The sequence below is a fragment of the Theropithecus gelada genome, chromosome 8, assembly GCF_003255815.1.
Source record: "Theropithecus gelada isolate Dixy chromosome 8, Tgel_1.0, whole genome shotgun sequence".
NCBI classification, from domain to species: Eukaryota; Metazoa; Chordata; class Mammalia; order Primates; family Cercopithecidae; genus Theropithecus; species Theropithecus gelada.
This window is the reverse complement of record NC_037676.1, coordinates 35625075-35648084: the sequence shown is the minus strand read 5'-3', so window position 1 is coordinate 35648084 and position 23010 is coordinate 35625075. Positions and strand designations below refer to the sequence as shown.

At 37.8% G+C, this 23010-nt stretch overlaps 1 protein-coding gene across 1 annotated transcript in view; it reads right to left on the bottom strand.

The window, feature by feature from the left end:
* Window positions 1-21600, bottom strand: part of KCNU1 (potassium calcium-activated channel subfamily U member 1) — a 162382-nt gene extending 140782 nt beyond the window's left edge. The window contains exons 1-3 of the mRNA XM_025394530.1: window positions 21325-21600; window positions 18195-18314; window positions 16-77 (exon numbers count right to left, since the gene is read on the bottom strand). Coding sequence (XP_025250315.1) covers window positions 16-77; window positions 18195-18314; window positions 21325-21519 — 377 coding nt within the window. The 5' untranslated portion in view covers window positions 21520-21600. The remainder of the gene's footprint in view (window positions 1-15; window positions 78-18194; window positions 18315-21324) is intronic.
* Window positions 21601-23010: the final 1410 nt, after the last annotated feature.

The following is a 23010-nucleotide window of genomic DNA, read 5'->3' as shown; positions in this document are numbered from 1 at the left end:
GGACATTGTACTCACTCAGCAGAATTGATGAAATAGATAATAAGAGACCCAATGCTTAGTACAAAGACAAGGATCACCTGAAAATGAAAAACAGGAACAAATGTCTAAATCCACTTTATTTGCATTAAACAACATCGACAAAAGCTTGTTTTCTCTTTTTACCATGCCTGTGCATGTACAGCCATTTATTCACATATTCACTTATGTTAGTATTCATTCATTCATTCATTCATTTATCGATTCAAGAAAACTTTTTTTTTTGAGACGGAGTCTGGCTCTATCGCCCAGTCTGGAGTGCAGTGATGCGATCTCGGCTCACTGCAACCTCCGCCTCCCGGACTCACGCCATTCTCCTGCCTCAGCCTCCTGAGCAGCTGGGACTACAGGCGCCCACCACCACGCCTGGCTAGTTTTTTTGTATTTTTAGTAGAGACGGGGTTTCATCGTGTTTGCCAGGATAGTCTCGATCTCCTGACCTAGTGATCCGCCTGCCTCTGCCTCCCAAAGTGTTGGGATTACAGGCTTGAGCCACCACGCCTGGCTGATTCAAGAAAACATGATTGGACCTTTCCTGACTATTAAAAAAATGAATATGCACCAATTTTACTTACTTAATTTTCACTTGCATACACTTCAGAATACACAGTTTGTTCTTCTTGCACTTCTAGAGGCTTTTAATCTTTGATCTCAAGAGGCCCTATCTTGTGATCACTTATTCACTCATCAAACATCTATTAAGTGCTTAATAGGCATTATGCAACTTATCACACACTAGAAAAGAAGGGGTTATGGGAAATAGACCCTGGATTTGAATTGTTGGTTATACTATAGAAAAAATTACAGACATGTATTCCCTAAAGTATAGCCAGAATTTTCCCAGTAGCGAAAACGCTACAAGTGAGAAGAAGGTGGTTTTTTCCTATGCCAGTGCCTCGGTAAAACAGGGATAACTCGGGGAATGCAATTAGAAACTGTCCATTCAAAGCCCTGGGGGTGTTTGGATAAAACCTTTGGCGGCCTTAATGCATTTCAGGTTAATTTTAGGTAATTTAACATTCCTCCAGTTATTTCTTGTTTCCAAATGATCCAGCTCTTGAACATGTTCAGTCCAGTGTAATTCTAATAATGAAACTCTGGATTTTTATTTAGGATTAAATCTTCTCTTAATTTTAGCTCAGATATTCCTTGGGTGGGCTATGTATATTGTGAAAGGACTTGGTTTCATCTCTATTAACCATTTCTAGGTTGTTATTCCTGGATTCTGCTGACTAGGCCAGCACTGACCTCTCCAGAATTGTAGCTCCATCTGGGGAGGGATCAGAAAAGGGAGATGAGAGAAGGAACTTGCTTCTCTGACTGGTGTTAGATCATGGTGCTCACACCCTGGGGCTATCTGGCCATGAAAGGTCTTTAATGTTTACTTTCATGGTGGTCCCATTGTTCTTTGGAGATTCCAACTGAATTCATGTTCAAATTCCACAAAGATTTCTCTCGCTCCTCTTGTGACCCAAGTACTCTTCTGTTCATCAGTGAGCAACATACACAAAGATCCCTGCCCCCTCATGGACATCACAGCCTGGATGACAAATGAAGATAATTAATATGCAAATCATCTGATATGTTAGAAGTGAAATTCTTTGAAAATAAAACAAAGCAAAATAAAGGGGGAAAATGCAAGGGGAAGAAGGGGAAGAGGGAAGACAATCTTTTTGATTTGTGGTTCCCTTATTTCTGTGAAGCCTGTTCTCTCACAGTCACTCTTCTCTCGCTACTTCCCACCCTCCTATTTTCCGCATGAACCCTTATCCTCCCAGATCCCCCGTTCAGCTGGTTATAGAAGTCTCTCCCCTGTGATTCATGTTTGGCCCATGGAAACTCTTAAGTTTTCTTTGCTCCAACAAACACTGGAAGGGACAGATTATGTCCTGGGTGGCAACTCGTCTGACACAAAGCAGCTAGCCAACAGTGAGCCACAGAGGAGGCACAGACCTGTCCTCTGTGCTCCCAAAGTTCCAAGGAAGGCAAATTGAGATTTCTGAGTGGTCCCTCTTCAGCTTCCTGTCCTAAGTTTGAGATGAGAGGAAAGTACCCTCACATTTCTCCAACAGCAGAGTCCCTTCCAAAAATGCTCTTCTATTTCAAATTTACCCTAGTTTACAAGTGATTGGGTAAGAGGTTAGGAGCTTCAACTGGTTTTCTTTCAAGAGCTTTGTAAGTGGTAGTGCTGGGGTCTCAGCTCTTATTGTAAGTTCCATTTTTGTTTTGTTTTTTGTTTTTTTGAGACGGAGTTTTTCTCTTTTGCCCAGGCTGGAGTGCAGTGGCACAATCTCGACTCACTGTAACCGCTGCCTTCCTATTTCAAGCAATTCCCCTGCCTCAGTCTCCTGCGTAGCTGGGATTACAGGCACCTGCCACCACACCTAGTTAATTTTTGCATTTGTAGTAGAGATGGGGTTTCACCATGTTGGCTAGGCTGGTCTTAAACTCCTGACCTCAAGTGATCTGCCTGCCTTGGCCTCCCAGGTGCTGGGATTACAGGTGTGAGCCACGGCGCTTGGCCCTGTAAGTTCCATTTTAAAAATCTAGGTTAAATATTGATGAAGATAGTACTAAGTTTGACAGTTTCATGCAGATATTCAGTTGCAACTGTGGTCTGAAGCTCAGAAAAGTTGTTGGGAGTGGAGATATATACGTGTTTGTGTGTATTTATACACACATATATACGTTTAACAGCAGCATATTGATAATTATTAATAATTTTAATGAAATCCTTTTACTTTTCTTTACATATGATTATGTACATTTTTTCTCTTATGAAATCCCATAGAAGGTTCAAGTAAAAATCATATATTGACAGATTTCTGGAAAGATGATGGCATACATGCCTTACTTTTACAACCCCCCCCCCACCCATGGAAATGAACAAAAACATGTAAGTAAATTTAAAAAGAAAAAAAATTGTCAAAACTAAGAATTGAATACCACAAACCCAAAGAACATTACCCAGAAATCATAGGAAACCAACAGCAAAATGTATATTAAAACCAAAAGAAGGCACTGGGAGCTGACAGCTTTGTGGACACTAAGGAGAGGAAAGATCACCTGATGCCCATCAAGCAGACCATCCAGAGACAAAACTGCTTACCTGAGGAATTACAAGTAACTGGGCTTTCCTATTACCTAAAGCAGGCATCTGGTTCCATGTTTCTTTCCCCCAAATTTACAAGTAACCAGAATTTCTATACATCTCTGGATTGCATGCATGTCGAAACTCATCGCGCAACCCTTGTTGACATCAAGGCACCACGATGTCTACAAATGTAATCATTTATGCAGACCTATGGGCGAATATGGTTCAAATTTCCCTTAAGCTCCTGCTTAAAGGTCCAAAACACCCCTAAGGAAAAATCCATCTCAGCACACTCAGTCCTCTTTTGCTGAAGCACCCTGCTGCACACTCAGTCCTGTTTTGTCAAAGCACCTTGGTGCCCACTCAGTCCTGTTGCTACACACTCAGTCCTGCTTTGCTGAAGCACCCTGCTGCACACTCAGTCCTGTTTTGTCAAAGCACCTTGGTGACCACTCAGTCCTGTTGCTACACACTCAGTCCTGCTTTGCTGAAGCACCGTGCTGCACACTCAGTCCTGTTTTGTCAAAGCACCTTGGTGACCACTCAGTCCTGTTGCTACACACTCAGTCCTGCTTTGCTGAAGCACCCTGCTGCACACTCAGTCCTGTTTTGCTGAAGAACATTGCTGAACTCTACTGCAGTTTTCTTTCCTTCCGATAACACTTTCCTTTTTCAAACCTGTTATACTGTTGTCAGTCATTCTTACCAACTCTCAAGATGAGTACTTTCTGATGCTAGGGCTCTGACTGACACTGTTCAGTGAGTCGGGTAGAAATGATAGATAATTCTGAGAAGAGCTGTAAATTTTTCACTGGGTTGGAGGAGCAAAATCTGGAAGAGTTGACTGTTCAGAGATGGGTAGAAAGCCCTCTACCTGAGCCATAGAGGCCATGGATTGGAGATGGGGCCACCCAGCTGAAAGTGGTGGAGAGGAGACACCCTGAGGCTGAGCAGTCCCGGAGGAGGAACCTCTTGGCTAGTGGCAACAGTTCTTTTTCTAGGAAGCACACTAGAAAGAAATCAAAGAAAAATTAACTGAAAGAGTGGAGACCTCATCCAGACAGAGCCTCGTTTGTAGAGTTGCTGGCCTCAGCCTTATTTCCCACGCTTATCTTTATGAGGAAACACATAGAAACCTGGGACTTTGATTTTCACAACTGGATTTAAAAATCCCTGTTTAGTTAGCGGATAGTTGTGGGGGTCTTCAGATAAGAAACAAAATGCAATGCTTTTTAAAAAGGGCACCAGGAGTACTCTAAACCTTGGGAATAGTAACATACCATGGAGAAGTGCCTGTTTTATGAGAAGTATAGGAAAACAGGAGGATCAGGCAAAGAAAGTACATGGAATGACTTTCATGAAAGAGTTAACACAGAATCTGTTACGATTTAACAGTTTAAAGTTACAATTAGAGTTTCTAGTGAGACTTGAGAGGATATTATACTGATGAAATAAGTGCAGCCTACAATCAGAAGGAACAATAAGAGAATGAGAGAAGTCTTAGGGCAGGAGGGAATGTGACTGACAAAATTGGTATCTCAATAGAGGTACTGAATAGCAGAATGGCTACTGATGAAAGTGAACTAGAATAAAGGAATTCTCCAAAACCACCAAGCAAAAAAACCGAGATAAAAATTATAATTAAAAGGGCAGGGGCCTGGCATAGTGGCTCATGCCTGTAATCCCAGCACTTTGGGAGGCCAAGGTGGGAGGATCCCCTGAGGTCAGGGGTTCAAGACAGGCCTGACCAATATGGTGAAACCCCATCTCCACTAAAAATACAAAAAAAAAAAAAATAGCCAAGTGTGGTGGCATGCGCCTGTAGTCCCAGCTACTCAGAAGGCTGAAACAGGAGAATTGCTTGAACCCGGGAGGCGGAGGTTGCAATGAGCCGAGATTGCACCACTGCACTACAGCCTGGGTGACAGAGTGATACGCCATAAAATAAATAAATAAATAAATAAAAAATAAAAGGCAGGGAGGTTAAATGCAAGAGAAACAACTATAATGGGCATTCTAGAAGGATAAGACAAACACTTCTACCCACCCCCCCCCCAGAAAAAAAAAAAAAAAAAAGAATAGCTAAAGAAAAAAGCAAAAGGTGATTCCCTGAACTGAAAACTAACCTGAGTCTAGATTGAAAAGGCCCACCAAAACTTGTCAGGGAGGAAACATTGAAAGAAGACACACACACAGCCATATCATGGGGAAATTTCAGATTTTGAAGATAGTCTATACTTTTCTACATTGGAAAATATAAAAATACAGGTTATCTGCAAACTAAAGAGAGTAAGACTGACTTTGTAATTCTCCTTTCTAATCTGTATCAATCAGGATCCGGAAGGGAAAGCATAAGTCATACCAGTCATTTTAAGAGAATTGAATTTTAAAAGTTTATTAAGTAGGATTGGAGGATCAGAAAGGCAAAAAGAGGAATATGGGCGTAACTCACTGTGAGCTTCTGCACCCCAGTGCCTGGGGGATCAACAAAAAAGAGATTGGAATTCTCAAAATTTAGTAGTTTAAAAGAGGTGCTCTTTGGAGTTGGGATTCAGACTGTCGACGATAAGAGTCAAACTCTGTAAAATATTTGAAGTGATTTATTCTGAGCCAAATATGAGTGACCATGGCCCATGACACAGCCCTCAGGGGATCCTGAGAACCTGTGCCCAAGGTGGTCAGTGTGCAGCTTGGTTTTATACATTTTAGGGAGGCATGAGACAGCAATCAAATACATTTAAGAAATACATTGGTTTAATATGGAAAGGCAGGACTCAAAGCAGTGGTGGGGAGCTTCCAGGATATAGGTAAATTTAAACATTTTCTGGTTGACAATTGGTTGAGTTTGTCTGGAGACCTGGGATTGATAGAAAGGAAATGTTCAAGTTAAGGTAAAAGACTGAGGAGACCAAGGTTCTTCTGAAGTCTTATGATAGCTGCCCTTAGAGACAATAGATGACAAATGTTTCCTATCCAGATCTTTAAAACTTGCTGGACTCTTAGTTAAGCTCTTTAGGATTGGGAGGGCCTGGAAGAAAAAGATCTAGCTATGTTAATAGAGATTCTTTACACATGCAAATATTTCCCCACAAAGGACAGCTTTGCAGGGCCATTCAAAATATGGCAAAGAAACATGTTTTGGGGTAAAAATAATTTGACTTTCTTCTTCTGGCATAATGTTATGCCAGTCAGATTAGAAAGTAACTCACAATATATAGGGTTAAATAAAACCTATCGATGAGAATTTACGGTTTGTAGGGCATGACTCCCTACATCCCTTAGATAGGAATTTGGGCAAGATAAAATAATCAGAATTTAGTCCTCAAGATCTAAGAGGAAGGATCCCAGCACAGATGGTAATTGTGCCTCTGCAGTGATGCTGTGAGCTGCTTGTGGCAATGTTGGAAGAAAAAAAATGGAAACAAGAATCAAGTACAACAACTGGACTAAAAATCTGTTGAGTAGGTGGGACTGAAAGGAACAGACACAAAACACAGAAGCAACAAACGGCTCCCTTTTCTGACCTCTAGGCTTCCTGCCTCGTCTTGTACTCTCTATTGGCAGAGTTTAGGAGCAAGCTTATAGAAGAGACACACTTGCTGAGTTCTGGCCCCGCCTCACAAAACAGAGGAGAGAGGCTACATTGGGAGCCGCTAGACAATAGCTTAGTACCTGGCATGTGGCCCTAAGTGCTAGAAAACACTGGAGCAACTTTTACAGAGTTTTAGGAAAAACAGATTGCAAGCCAAGAATTCTAAACTCAACCACATTGTTGTTTACTTGTAAGAGCAAAAAAAAAAAAAAAAAACATTTTTGGACACTCAAAGATTCAGAAAGTATACTACCCACACTTCCCCATGGCAAATGAATATGGGCACTTCTTAAAAAAAAAAAAAAAAAAAAAAGAAGAAAAATTCAGAAAGAAATAGTATGTTATGTAAGAAAAACTGGTACATAATAAAACTGATAAAATTAGGTTTTAGTGTAATTTTAGACTTTAAAGTAAATGTTAAGAAGGAATCATACTACATGTATAATGCTACCTGACCTCCCCTGCAATTATTCTCATACAAAAGGAGCATATAGATATAATAAACACACAAAGATACACAGAGAAATATAGGGCAGATAGTTTGTTCTGCATTTGATTTACATAATGTGTATAATAGTCCATCAAAATTAAATTAGCCACATTAGAGGATGCCAAAAAATAAATTAAAGTAATAAAAAATAAAGTAAAAATGTAAATATCAGCCAATGGTCAGTGCTTACTCTGCCTTGAGTGGTTTACATGTATTATGATAGAATTCTCCTTGCAACACTCTAATGGGTGTTATTATAACCTTCTTTATATTCATATTATGTGAATGAATTCCAATTTAGAAAAATTAACTCACTCAAGATTACATACTAGGAAGTGGAGGCGTGAGTGTTTGAACCGAAATCTCCTGAAATTCACAATCACCATGTAGTTCTGCCTCTCTGGTGAGGTAGGAAATTCAGACCCTAGCAGAGCTCCTAGTGTGTGTCCAATACCTGTTCTCTCTTTCTTTGCTAACAGATCTCCCATTTGTTTGTTTAAGCCACTAATATTTAGATATTCTATTATGCAGTACATTTAATCTCTAAATATTATAATATAAAGACCAATAAAATAGATCACCATAAAGGAAAATGATCACATTCTCCTGGCAAATTAAAAAATAAATGTATTTTTAAATCAACACAAGAACAAAAATCCAGCTATATGACACTTCCAAGAGACATACTTAAGAGGAAATAAGAAAGAAAGATTGAAAGAGAGCTGGGCAAAGATATCCCAGTAGGAATAAAATGAAAACAGGATCAACGTTACATGCTAATATTGCATTCTAAAATATTCCAGCAAAAGCAAAACAAAGCCAAAAATAATACAAAATTTGGCAAAAATGGATATTTCATATTGATAAAAGGCACTATCAACCAAGAAGATGCAATAGGTGACTTTGTATATCAGTGGATATCATATAAGAATATATCATTCAAAGTCTGCTGGAAATACATGACTGTCAATAAAACTAAAAAATTATAAATGAAGCTTTCTGACATGTCCCTTTCAATCATTCAGCAAATAATTAAGGATATGGAAAACACATATAACATAATTAGTATTGCTTATACATCAAATAGATAATATATAGTCTTTCAAAATTCCATTACATGGTCAGTATTGCTTATACATCAAATAGATAATATATAGTCTTTCAAAATTCCATTACATGGTCATGAAAATTGATCATGTACTAGACAACAAAGAATTTCTCCATAAATTCTGTGAAGTAGAAATCATAAAAGCTTTGACATTCTTGGACCATAAATTTCTACCAAAGTAGAAAAGATAGCCACTCCATCCCCAATCGAAAATCCCTCCATCCAAGGAAAGTGAAAGCACACAACATTTCTCTAAATAGATCATGAATCAAACAAGAAATCAAAATTAAAATTTAAACAACTTAAAAGATGAATTATGCATGAATAAAAATAAAAGCATTACTTGCCAGAGTCTCTGAGATACAGCCAAAGAAGTACTCCGAGGAAAAATTCTGATACAATTAATTTCAACTCAAGAAACTGGAAAATGTGGCCAGCCCAGATGGCTGTTTCCACGGTGAAGGTTGTGCAAGATAGTGGAACCTAACCTGGGCTTGTGGTGCTGTCCTGCGCCTCTGGGCTAAGTTGAGGGAGATGATGAATCTCTGGTCCTGAATACGGGGATACCCAGACTGACAACGAATATTACCCAAGCCCACGGCCAAGCTCATCCAGAGGGCAAAGGATGAGCTGGATCTCAGAAAGACACTTATCAAAACTGCCCCAGTCAAGAACACAAGCTGTGTTGGAAGATCCAGTGGTCCAGTGAATTCATCAACACGATGATGAATTCATCATCATGGAAGGAGGAAGTCAAGTACAGCCAGAGCCTTTAGGACACAGACTCAGGGAACTATGGACAGAATAAGTTTGGAAAGTATCATGCTGCTTCTGCAAAGGAAGGGGTAAGTGTCCAGCCCAACCCCCACACCACCTTCCACCAACCACTGAGGAATTTTCCTGAAGTGCCAGCCTGGGATGGATCAGGTACATACCCTCCAGGGGCCATTTCTACCAAGCCCCTGTGCCCCTCATTGATCAGCCACTTCCTGGCTTTGAAGTGGATGATTACTGACAGCATGGACAAGGCATGAATGTGGATGCCAGATGTGAGGGAGGTTACTGCTAGAGCTGCTGGGTATCTGCAATCAGGGTCAGTGATTAAGAGTAAGTGTCAAGTACATGAGACGTCCAAGACTAGTCACTGCTGGTAACAGAGGCAGGTAGAGGCTCCAGGGGGAAGGAGCCCAGGCCCCTCTGCCAAAGCCAACAGTGTGAGCCACTGCCACTGAAAACCTGTGCTGAGGATGTTATTTTTAAACAGCAAGCTTCACAAGAACCATTGAGCAATGTGTTTATTACCCATTAATCCTTTTTGCCCTGTGGGCTAGAATTAGCTCTCCCTGCCCCACCTCCTTGCAAAGAGGAAGTATGGATTTGGGGATTCCTGTCAAGAAACTTAGGGCCCAACCAGACTTCCCTTTCCTCAGCTTGGGATGGACTTTTGTTTTTTATGGTTTTGTTTTTGTTGAGACAGGGTTTTGCTCTGTTGCCCAGGCTGGAGTAGGTGGTGCAGTCTCAGCTCACTGTAGCCTCAGCCTCCTGGGCTCAGGTAATCCTCCTACCTCAGCCTCTCAATTAAATAGCTGGGACCACAGGTGTGCGTCACCATGCCTAGGTAATTGTATTTTTATTTTTTTGTACAAATGAGGTCTCACTATGTTGCCAGGCTGGTCTCAGGCTCCTGGGCTCAAGTGATTCTACTGCCTCAGCCTCCCAAAGTCCTGGGATTATAGGAATGAACCATCATGCCTGGACAGGATGGACTTTTGGATGGTAAGAGGAAGCAGTTTGGGTATCAGAAAAAGTTTATGAGAAAATGCTCATCCTGAACTGGTGGTGTAGCATGTGATACATTCATATAACTGACTAAAGGAGGAGAAAAGGAAAATTAAGGTAAATTGGAAAAATCCATATTAAAATTAAGAAGGCTAAGGAAGATATTAATTACACATATATGTGTGTGTATAAATTGTACACACACACTGAAGTATATATATATACACATACATCTATGTAGAATTAATGAATAAAGCTACTTTTCTTCATGAGACTAATGAAACATATACATCTCCAAAAAGGCTAAATGAGACCAAAAGGAAGGAACATGACCCATGAGGAAAGGGGAAGAAGGGTGCAAATTAGAGAAAAAGAGGCATACCAAACAAAAGCAAAAAAAGAGGTTCTTTCTAATCAAAGCTGTAATTTAATCTGTGGGGCCGTCAAGGAGACAAAGTTGTCTCCTCTCTGTTGGCTCCTCTTCTTTGGAAAATGACCTGTAACTTGCTTTCATTTAAAACCAAGGTGACTATATTATTTATTGTCCAAATATATAGCTTCTTTTTTTTTTTTTAAAGAGACAGAGTCTCACTCTGTCACCCAGGCTGGAGTACAGTGGCACAATCTCAACTCGCTGCAACTTCTGCCTCCCAGGTTGAAGTGATACTTCTGCCTCAGTCTCCTGAGTAGCTGGGATTACAGGCGAGCACTACCACACCTGGCTAATTTTTGCATATTTAGTAGAGACGGGGTTTCACCATGTTGGTCTCAAACTCCTGACCTCATGATCCACCTGCCTTGGCCTCCCAGAGTGCTGGGATTACAGGCATGAACCACTGCACCTGGCCATACATAGATTTTTAAGAATAAAAGAGGCTCTACTAACAATTACACTAGGACAACTAGCAGAAATCTGTGTTTACGATCATCCTAGTTACAACATAAAATGTCATGTTGATTACTAATTACTGCTTAATGCCTCTAACAAATATTATTTCCAGTAATAAACAAATGGAAAAATGGGACAGCAGGTTTGAAATCTCAAGATAGGTGCAAGAAACTCAAAGGGAATCTAAATTTCCTGACATCTGCCTCAAAATATTATTTTGTATATTTTTTTCTATATTGAATTGTCTTGATAATTTTTATTAAACAACATATTATAAGCTGATCATTGCAAAACATAAAAAGTAAAATTTTATAAGACATTCACCCATGAGATGGACTTTTCAAATTAATGTAGGTATTTATAGATATCACTTATTGTTAGAATGAGACAGGGTTCAACATCAATATTAGTCATTGTTTATGTTTATAGATATAAGTCCTGAGATATTTTCTTTATAAAAATATTAATAACAATACCTATATATGCTTATTATATGCACAACCTATGCATATTTTACACTTATTAACTCATGTAATAATGACAACACTACAGTAATGATTACAATGTTAACTCATTCTTATGTTTTAGCTTGTTTATTGAAATCTATAGATAGAATTTTTCATCCCCACTGTATAATTTTTACATTATATTTCTATGAGATATGTGTCAATTTCCTCATTTAAAAAGGAGGTAATGATAGTGCCTCTCTTGAAAAACGGATTGTGAAATGGTAGTTGGGGAAAGGAAAGTGAGCATGTGGAGTTCGCAGCTTCATCAATGTTAGGAAGTAGAACCAAGGAAAGCTGGAGAACCGTTCCACCTGCTGACCCCTCAGAAACCTGTTGGCATCCCTCCCTTTCTCGCGGGGTGTATCCCTATTTGAAGACAGGATCTATGGACTAACCTGAATTCAGATCTAATTTTACCTCCACTGGCTTCACTGGCCATTCACTTTACTATTCTCCACAAAGAAGTGCCACAAGAAGTAACACATTATTTCAAAATTTGTATTTGTAGATACAATTATGGGAGGACAAGAGTATCCCAAGTGGCCTGAACACCTAAATAAAATAAATCTGACAATGTTGCTGAGAATTTGCAGAGCTTTGAAGGAAAAAACTCATGGCAGTAGGTACTTGCTTCTGGGGATAGGGGTAAGGAAGGAATTTAGTTTTTACTTTGTACTTTTAAAATACTGTATCATGTGCATGAAAAGATAAACAATAATATCCATAAATGATCAGTGCAGAAAAAAACATAAACAAGGTAATCATCTGCCAAAAACATTTCTAGGAAGGTAGTGTAGTGTTTCCTGCCAGTGTTTTCTTTGTTCATATGATAGCGATCTCTAAACTGTATTCTCATCATATATATCAAAGTACATTCTTGATGCTTGATGGTATATTCAATATAAAATATGGAATAAGGAAAGGAAGAAAACAAAGATAAAGATACAGCTTATCTCAAGGTGGTGGAAAAGGTTTATTTTATTTTCACATAAACAATGCATATAAAATATGAAGAAACTGATCTTTTCCAATGTTTTATGTTTTTCTTATTCTTTTTCCCTAGAGGTTGCATTACATTAGGAAAATGAGCAAAAATAGCAAAATAAGTTATTTAGTCATTCCAAACACCATTTTTGAAATATTCTTTCCCATTTCGAAATGAATTATGATGCTTTATTTGTGCATTTAGTTCTTCTTTATACTAAGGTTGACAACTGTTGTTGTTGCTAGGGGCTTAATTTATCTACAGAGAGGATTACATGTTCACAGAAAAAGTTATGCATTTACAGAAAGGATTTAAGGCAGAATATAAAAACACAAATGCTAGATTACCTGGGGAAAAAAAAAAAAAAAAAAAAAAAAAAGAGACGCCAGAGAAGCCAGAAAAACAGAATGTGAACATACAGTAGTGCTTAGGATGATGCTAAAAATAGATACACTTGCTAAAAATAAGCCGTAATTTTGGTTTTACATTTTCTAGCCACAAAGCAATAGAGAATTACAGTCAGTTACATAATTAACCACAACACAAAATCTCAAAAAGGAATAAGATAATTGTTTGAGAATAGGATCATATTTGGAACTAAATTTAGAAGAAAAATTTTTTTCTGCAGGTAGTTGATATAACACACCTAACCCATAAATGCACTAAACATCAAACCCATAGATGCTACAGAGTTGATCAACACCTTGTCATTCCATTAATATTAATAATATAGGAAGACTTCTAGAGGGCATGCTTTTATGAAGGGAATCTTTTTATTTTACTGTTGGAGTTTCCTTCTCACGTTCCTTCTTTCTCTTTTCCTCTTTCTCGTTTTCCTTTTTTTTCCCACCTTCCTAGTTTCCTCTTCCTCCTTCTTCCTTTTCTTAGACTTCTATTGAGTGGTTGCCCATGTATTCTCCCTCAAAGTGTTAAGGGCATTAGTTTTTAGGGTATATAAAATTTGCTATTTGGGGGGATTTTCATGTAAGTACTGTGTCTTCATTGGAAAAGAAAATGTAATGCTTTCTTTTCCATGACCTGGAGCTGTTTAATTAGCATTAGAGATATCTACTCCTTGATGGTTTTATAGACTAGTCCTTGAAATCATCCAAGTCTCTCCTCAAAGGGGCAAAAAGGGAGGGTGATGATGATTATGGGTCTTTGACAACTTTGTTTTTTCCAGATACTGGTCTGTTTGAATTTCTCCTTTTATGGACAGTTTGGTAATTCATATTATCATAAGAAATCATCTAGTTTTCAAAATTAATTGCATATATATATTTTTTTCAATTTCCTTTTTATCTGTACTTATTTTCTCATTTAAATGTCTTATTTCATATATTTGTTCTTTTTCTTATTTTTTCCTTGTTTATAGACTAGCTATTGATTTCTCTATTTCATTGCTTGAAGTAATCAACTGTTTTATAATTCATTATTTTCTAACTATCTTTTAAATTTATTCTGCTTAGATTTAATGTTTTTATTCCCTAACTTTTTGCATTTGATACTTAGTTCACTTATTTTAACTACTTTTTCATTTATCAAAATAACTTTTTAATGTTTTACATATGTTGGGGTTATATTTTTGGTGCTGTGATGTTAATGATGTTATATCTTCTTTGTGGTTTGTTACATTTATCATTTCAAAGGTTATGGTTGAATTTTGTTGAATTTAAAGTTATGTGATATTAAAATTGTACTCCTAATTTCTACCATCATTTTCCTGGCTTACTTTTGACAATTCCTCTATTTTCAGCCTTTAGTGCCTGTTGAACCTTAAAATATAATCAGACCATGTCAACTCATGCTTTAAGATCTCAGACATCACTTTACCTTAGAATAGAGTGATTCCCTTTGAGTCTTTTAGCTCCTCCCTATGAATCTTAAGACATTGAGCCATTTTACAGTCTCTTGTAAGACCTCGCTGTCCCCTGCCCTCCATGTCCCTAGCATAGGAGCCTCCTTCTGGTACTTGCAGTAAACTCTTGTGGCACTCTTTGACTCCACAATTCTATTCTCTCAATCTGGAACTCTATTCCCTTAATTCTTCAATTGCTTTATTCTTTGTCATCATGCTTCAGCTCAAATCTTACCTTTTTAGAGATTTTTTTCTATCATCACTGTGATCTAACTCTGTAACAACCATATCTCACAAACACTTCACTCACATTTCCCTCATGGCACTCCTTATCTGAATTTATCTTATTTACATATGTATGTAATTTTCATATCTACCCTCACTAGAATTTAAGTTTCTTAAATGCAAGTTTCTTGCCTGAATTCTCCACTATACCTAGAGTGTTTGCCTAGCATGTACTTGGCAAACAATAAATATTTGCTAAAAGAAGTAAAAGAACTTCCAACACTATGTTGAATAGGAGTGGTGAGAGAGGGCATCCCTGTCTTGTGCCAGTTTTCAAAGGGAATGCTTCCAGTTTTTGCCCATTCAGTATGATATTGGCTGTGGGTTTGTCATAAATAGCTCTTCTTATTTTGAGATACGTTCCATCAATACTGAATTTGTTGAGCGTTTTTAGCATGAAGGGCTGTTGAATTTTGTCAAAGGCCTTTTCTGCATCTATTGAGATAATCATATGGTTTTTGTCTTTGGTTCTGTTTATATGCTAGATTGCGTTTATTGATTTGTGTATGTTGAACCAGCCTTGCATTCCAGGGATGAAGCCCACTTGATCATGGTGGATAAGCTTTTTGATGTGCTGCTGGATTCGGTTTGCCAGTATTTTATTGAGGATTTTTGCATCGATGTTCATCAGGCATATTGGTCTAAAATTCTCTTTTTTTGTTGTATCTCTGTCAGGCTTTGGTATCAGGATGATGTTGGCCTCGTAAAATGAGTTAGGGAGTATTCCCTCTTTTCTATTGATTGGAATAGTTTCAGAAGGAATGGTACCAACTCCTCCTTGTACCTCCGGTAATTCGGCTGTGAATTCGTCTGGTCCTGGATGTTTTTTGGTTGGTAGGCTATTAATTATTGCCTCAATTTCAGAGCCTGCTATTGGTCTGTTCAGGGATTCAGCTTCTTTCTGGTTTAGCCTTGGAACTAGAAATACCATTTGACCCAGCCATCCCATTACTGCGGATATACCCAAAGGATTATAAGTCATGCTGCTATAAAGACACATGCACATGTATGTTTATTGCAGCACTATTCACAATAGCAAAGACTTGGAATCAACCCAAATGTCCATCAATGACAGACTGGATTAAGAATATGTGGCACATATATACCATGGAATACTAGGCAACCATAAAAAAGGATGAGTTTGTGTCCTTTGTAGGGACATAGATGCAGCTGGAAACCATCATTCTCAGCAAACTATCGCAAGAACAGAAAACCAAATACCGCATATTCTCACTCACAGGTAGGAATTGAACATTGAGATCACTTGGACACAGGAAGGGGAACATCACACACCGGGTCCTATTGTGGGGAGTGGGTGGGGGGGCGGGTAGCATTAGGAGATATACCTAATATAAATGACGAGTTAATGGGTGCAGCACACCAACATGGCACGTGTGTGTGTGTGTGTGTGTGTGTGTGTGTGTATATATATATATATGTAACAAATCTGCACATTGTACACATGTACCCTAGAACTTAAAGTATTAAAATAAAAAAAAAGAAGTAAAAGAATTACAAAGGAAGGAAAGAAGGATAGAAGGAAGGAAGCCTTCCTTTTAAGCCGTTTTATTCTCTTAAAACTGTACTTGGGATCTCTAAGAGGCTCAGTTTTGGCTTTCAATGCTAGAGTATTTTTTTTTTTAGTTGGGGTCTCTCTCTGTTGCCCAGGCTGGAGTGCAGTGGCATGATCACAGCTCACTGCAGCACTGCAGCCTTGACCACTCGGGCTCAAGCGATCCTCCTATCTCAGCCTCCTGAGTAGCTGGGACCACAGGTGCACGCCAATATACTGAGTTAACTTTTAAATTACTTGTGGAGGTGAGGTCTTGCTATGCTGCTCAGGCTGGTCTTGATCTCCTGGGCTCAAGCAATCCTCCTGCTCTGCCTCTCAAAGTGCTAGATTGCAGGCATGAGCCACCGCACCCGGCCTGAAGTATTTATTCTAATCTAAGCTTTACTCCTTGCCTCCTGCTGTTCCAACTAGATAATCACCAGCTGTTATAGGTTAAAATAATACAGTTTCCCTTTGTTAAATAAGTAATTTTTATTGGTATGGTAATTTTTCATCATTCCTTTCCCATCCACTTCCCATATGCAATGCTCATATGATGGATGTTGTAAGTTCCCTTCTCCCTCACCCTAGTGACCTTTAATACATTATTCCCAAAGTTTCTCACACAAACATGACTTGAACATTTGAAGAACATTGAATCCCAACCAAGAAATCCTTGGTATCATCAGAGAGAATTACAAAATCCTTCTGCAATGGGTCATACCCACAGAGATTTCAGGAAAAGAGATAAAAAACTTTAGAAGACAGAAAAAGGAGAGGCACATTTCCAGATGACTCAACATTCCCTGCAGCTTTTATGAAAGCAGTTTTACTTAATACTTCCAACCAAGCGTTAGCAATGTATGAGATCGGAATTAAACAGTAACTGGAAAAGGGCCATGTTTTTGCTAGTTATAAGAAACAGAGGATAATCTTTAGCTCACACGAACCTACTTCCATTATAAGACCATCTGATGGCAGCAGATCCCTAATTATGAATTTCATCTTTTCATATTTTAGATCAAACCACACTACTGAAAGGATGATCAGCGCAATCTTCATTTACAGGGCATCTGCTATATCCAGATAATGGGAAATAAACAGTTCCATGACATAGTATGGACAGGAGCTCACTGTACTCTGAGAGAGATAGGCATGTGCACAGATAATTTTAACAGCAATGCTCAACAAATATTAAAGAAGCTAGAGGAAGAGCTCTTAACTTAATAAAGAGGTAAGGTTAGGATGCCCCAAAGAGATGATGCCCAAAGTGAGATTTAATATGTTCAAATTACCGAGATTAAAATAGGAAGTAGAGGGATAAATATCATAGAGGGACACTAAAGGCTACTTTGCATAATGATATAAAGAGGTCTATTGAAATCAAAGGAGAGGAAAGTAGCTATATATTTCAGGTCTGATTCGTTTACTAAACATGTTTTGAAAATATCTATGTGCACACCCATCTGCATATATAAGGAGAACCAAACGCTCACAACTATTGCCCTAACAAAGCTTTCTTCCTTGTGGAAAGACTGACAATAAATATAAAATATAATTATAATACATAGTTAGTAATTATATAATTATAAATATATATCATTAATTAGTAAATATATAATATTACAATTACTATTTATAAATATATGATTAGTAATTAACTATAATTAGGAAGATTATAATTATTAATAATTATATAATATTCCATATAATTACATGTTATTACAGATAATGTATTATATACTATTAATTATATAACATTATTAATAATATATATGATTTACATTAATATATAATAATACAATTATTAGTAATTATATTCACTCCAGATATAAAGCAAGATAATGGGTAAAGAGTGGTAGACACAGGGAGGTGGGGACGGGGAGGTGGTGATATTATAGATAAGACGACCAAAGGAACATCAGTTGTTTACCTAGAGAATCAATTGATTTATACTGACTATCATCACACCTATGGCTAAAGTTTGTTAGCAAGCTAACACTGAAAATGTACTTACCAACACTTGCCCCACAAAGGTCTGGGCCGAAAGCAACATTTCTATACGATCACGAAATCGTCCCTGGAAGTGGAGGCTTCTTACATGGTTCCTAGGGATGCTACCTGATGTGAACAGTTCCTACAATCGAGAGAAAGAAATTGACAATGTGAGCTGGATCTGAGAGAAAGAAATCTGTTTTACTTATGTTGATAGAGCCTCTTGTGATGGTATCAGTCGAAAACCACTCTACCTTGTCCAAATCAGGGAACCCTGAAGTTGCTTATTCAATATTTCATAATATGGATTTTACTGGATTTGCATTTTCCTGGTTTTCCGCACAGCTTTTTTTATGCTGAAATTCTGCAATCTTCCTCTATGTCTTTCTCATGTATACTCAGTCCCAGATCCTTCATACTGACATCATTGCAACGATCAGAATTGGGAGCATCATGCTTTCTTCTGCTCTGGGTATAAGTGTAACAGTTTTCATCAAGATATGTGGACAAAGAAAAAAGATTACAAATTGATTTTTTAGGTGATTACTTAAGTGTCTGCATTTTGTGAGAGAAGGGAGAAGTTTTCAGCAATTTTGTGTTGCTTTTAGTTTTTTTGGCTGGTATTATATTCTGAAATTATAATCCTTCCTCACATTTATAGAATGTCTTTTTTTTTTTTTTTTTTTTTTAAGACGGAGTCTGGCTCTGTCACCCAGGCCGGAGTGCAGTGGCCGGATCTCAGCTCACTGCAAGCTCCGCCTCCCGGGTTTACGCCATTCTCCTGCCTCAGCCTCCCGAGTAGCTGGGACTACAGGCACCCGCCACCTCGCCCGGCTAGTTTTTTTGTATTTTTTAGTAGAGACAGGGTTTCACTGTGTTAGCCAGGATGGTCTCCATCTCCTGACCTTGTGATCCGCCTGTCTCGGCCTCCCAAAGTGCTGGGATTACAGGCGTGAGCCACCGCGCCCGGCCAGAATGTCTTCACTTATTATATTTAAATGTTACAGTAATCTCATATGATAAAGTTAGGCATGACTAAATAAATTTTATATTGATGTGGAAACCAAGGTATAGAGAAATTAAATGACTTTCCTAATATCAGGCAATGAGGAAAGGCTGGGGCCTGAGCTGGCATTCATTGTTTGCTGATAATATTTTAGAACCACCACAAAGAAATACACAAACCACCTAGGACTACCCACACCAAGCTAAATGACTCCCTCTGACTTTCAAAAAAGCTCATTTTATATGAAACCAAGATTTCCAAAATCAGTTAATGTTTCTACTCATATTTTCTGAATGATAAGAAGGGAAGTCTCATTTAAAAACTCTTTGATGAAAGTTTACATCCTGATCAATTATTTGTCCTCTAATACACAGGACTCATGTCTGTTTCTAAATGTTGTCTGAGAATTAATTTAAAAAAATACTAGGTATGACATTAATATAGAATACTCATTTGAATTCCATCATAAAATGGAGCTACCTTCTGTGGAAAAACAAATTGGTCCTAAGATATAATAAAATCATATTTATAGATGTAATAAATGTTTTAAATGCACATTTAAGGAGAGAAATTATAACTCTCCAAATAATTTTTAAAATAACTCTTCACAGTACACCTAGATTTCTGACTTTTTTTTTTTTGCATTTGTCCAACTTCTCCAAAGGCTTAGACAAAAACAGGTCACTCTTAATTTGATGAAACAAAACAAATTATTGAAAACTAACTCAACTTGATCAAACTCTTTTCTCAAGATTCAAAAGCAGAACGGTACAGCATTCTGGTTGCTCAGGCTCACTTCTTAACATTTTGTCACATTTGCTAAATATTTGTAATTAAAGGATACACCTGGATTGAAGTGTAGACATAAATTACACCCAAAGTAAGAAATGAAAAATATAGGAAATTGACAAATGTACTCTCACATTTTTGTAATCACAGAAAATGAACATAATGGAGAAGAACACTGCCTAGAGCAGAAGACTAAGACGATTTAAAAATCCTACAAATTCAGTTGTGCATTAACAACAACAAACAAGGTAGAAAACAGGAGGCAGATTCATCAAGGCTATTTACCCATAAGTCAGTATCCCAGTATTCTTTCTCCAATTATTGTGCCACTGCTTAAAATCCATAATGTACAAATAATCAATAGAATAAACTTGTTTAGGAACAAAATCTATAAGCTTCAATATTGGCTAATTTTCAAATATGGAAAACAAAATTCCATATTACCAATAACCTTAAAAATTATCAATTTATAAATTATATTTTCTGTAGGTTTTAGCACTAAAAGAAATGTTTTAAGCAAATTTTCAATATTATAATGCACAGGTGAAATGTGTTGTGTTATGGAAATTGCTATAATCTATCAGAGAAAGAAAGTTTGGGAAGCAAAAATGGAAACAAACTACACAGGGTATAATAAAACTCTTCGTCTTTGACCTCTGGTAATAGAACATCCATTACACAGCATTTGAGAGCTTTATTTCAAGCTCTTAAGCAATGCCTTATCTGTATAATACATCATTTATCCTCATCATCATCATTTGCCAGCTGTTATTCAACAACATCAACTCCTGCTAAGGTTGTTTGGTTATAAGAAATGTCCTTGCATCTATGCCTGGATAGCACAGGCATGTATGCATGAGCTTCTCTGTGTATGTGCAACTCAATGTGTTGTCTTCACATAGCATACAAAAGACAATGTACACATGTCAGTACATATGCATTATGCATGAACAATTTATGAAAGCAAGGTTGATGTTGATGTCTTGTTCCCTTTCACCTCCTTTCTACAACCTAGCACAATTGTCTTGTTAAAATTCAAGATAGAGTCATGGACATAATGTTTATGAACCTTTTTTCCAGAACAGTGACCTCCCTTTCCAGAGCTAACATTAATCATTAACCATACAAGACATTGCTTTTTCCAGTGATGGGAGAAAAAAGAGGCCTGAACCTGTCTCTTCAGGCTTCAGAATGTGGCCTGAGGTCTGGCTTACTACCCTTTCTGAGGCACCAGGCCAGAGAAGCTGACTGTGTTAGCCTGAAAAACTGAATGAAGCTTAGATCTTTTGCTGAACACAAAACTACCCCAAACTCATCTGTAACTTCACACAAAGGGATCCCTAATAAGGAAACTGACCAAGATAATTCCTGTTCCCTTGATGATTTGCCATTTTTTAACAGTTCTCCAAATCAGCCTGAAGATCAGCAGGATGATGAGTCCACTGATGAAGGTCATAAAGGAGGAGAGAATGAATGCTACTTGGATCTCAGTTGTGCAGGACATTTTCTGCAAGTCTTCCCAACTATCATTTCGTAGCTTAGTCTGAAACATGTTTGAGACATCAGTAGAAGGAATGGCCAGACCATTTGATGACGTCGTGGTCACCTGGTAACAATTCCAGGAATCAGAGTTCACTGTACCACAGTGTTCCAACGTTAGGTGTGATAACCAGTGGGAGGTTCCAGGAACAAGGGTCTGCCAATCCCCCAGTGCCAGCTCATGGGTTGTGGACGAATACACAACTGGAGATGGCTGGGGCCTACAATATGAATAGTCAAAAAATCATAATTCTAGATCTGATTGTTACTGACTTTCTCTATGCCTTGAAGAAATCCCATTATCTATAGCAATGATCAGCTGGTTATCAGTTCAGTTAATGCAGTCAGATAATTTCAAATCAACTCCTTTTGAGTGAAACAACAGCCAACTATGCATGTGAATGAGTTGGTTCTCCATCTGGGAGGATGCCACGTGCTTAGTAGGCTTGGAAGGACAGAAGAGAGAAGTATTTTAAAGTTTTTGTTTATCCTTTATACAAAGGAGCAGATATGCAGAATGAATAAGTCTAGAAGATTCAGTGTACAGAACAAAGAACATAATTAATAACATTATTTTATATTCAGGATTTTTGCTAAAAGAGTAGATTTTAAGGGCTCTTGTTACATGCACACAAAAAAAGATTAACTCTGTGAGATGACAGATATGTGAATTTGCTTGACTACAGTCACTGTTTCACTATGCATAAGTATATTAAAAGAGCATTTTGCATTTATACTCATATGTGGAAGCTAAAACAGTGGATCTCATAAAGAAAGAGAGTAGATTTGTGGTTACCAGAGGTCGGGAAGGGTGGCCAAAGAAAGAAGTGGGATAAAGAGAAGTTGATTAATGGGTACAAATATTTGGTTTGATAGAAGAAATAACATATACTGTTCTAAAGATCAGTGAGGTGACTAAAGCTTATGATAATCTATTGTACATTTAAAAATAGCTAGAAGAGAAAAATTTGAATGTTTCTAGCATAAAGAAAATACAAATATGTAAGTTGATTGATATCCCAAGTACACTGACTTGATCTGTACAAATTATATGAACATATTATCCCACGTGACTTGAAAATATGTGTATCTATTGTGCATCAATCCAAAGAATATCACATTGTACTCCTTAATTACACACAATGAAAATCAAGATTGTCTTGAAACAGAAAAAAAAAGGGTTTTGTTTACTCTTTACGTAAGAAAGGCATAGTATAGAGTGCAGGTATTGAAGAAGGCAATTTAACTAGTATGGTCATTGGTTGATTGTTATTTCAGCCCATAAATCTGTTCCACTTATCTCTTCTTTATGGAACTCTCTCCTTTCTTGCTTTTATTATTGCCCTGGTAGCAAACCTTTTGGCCCAGCAGAGGTAAAGTTCAGAATGAGAGAAATTTCTTTGATTTTCCCTGATGTTTTCAAAGGTGTAAGAAATGTCATGCCTTTCAGTGTGCACAAGTGGCAGGTGAAATGTCAGAGCCCAGTGGAGGGCCTAGTTCACCC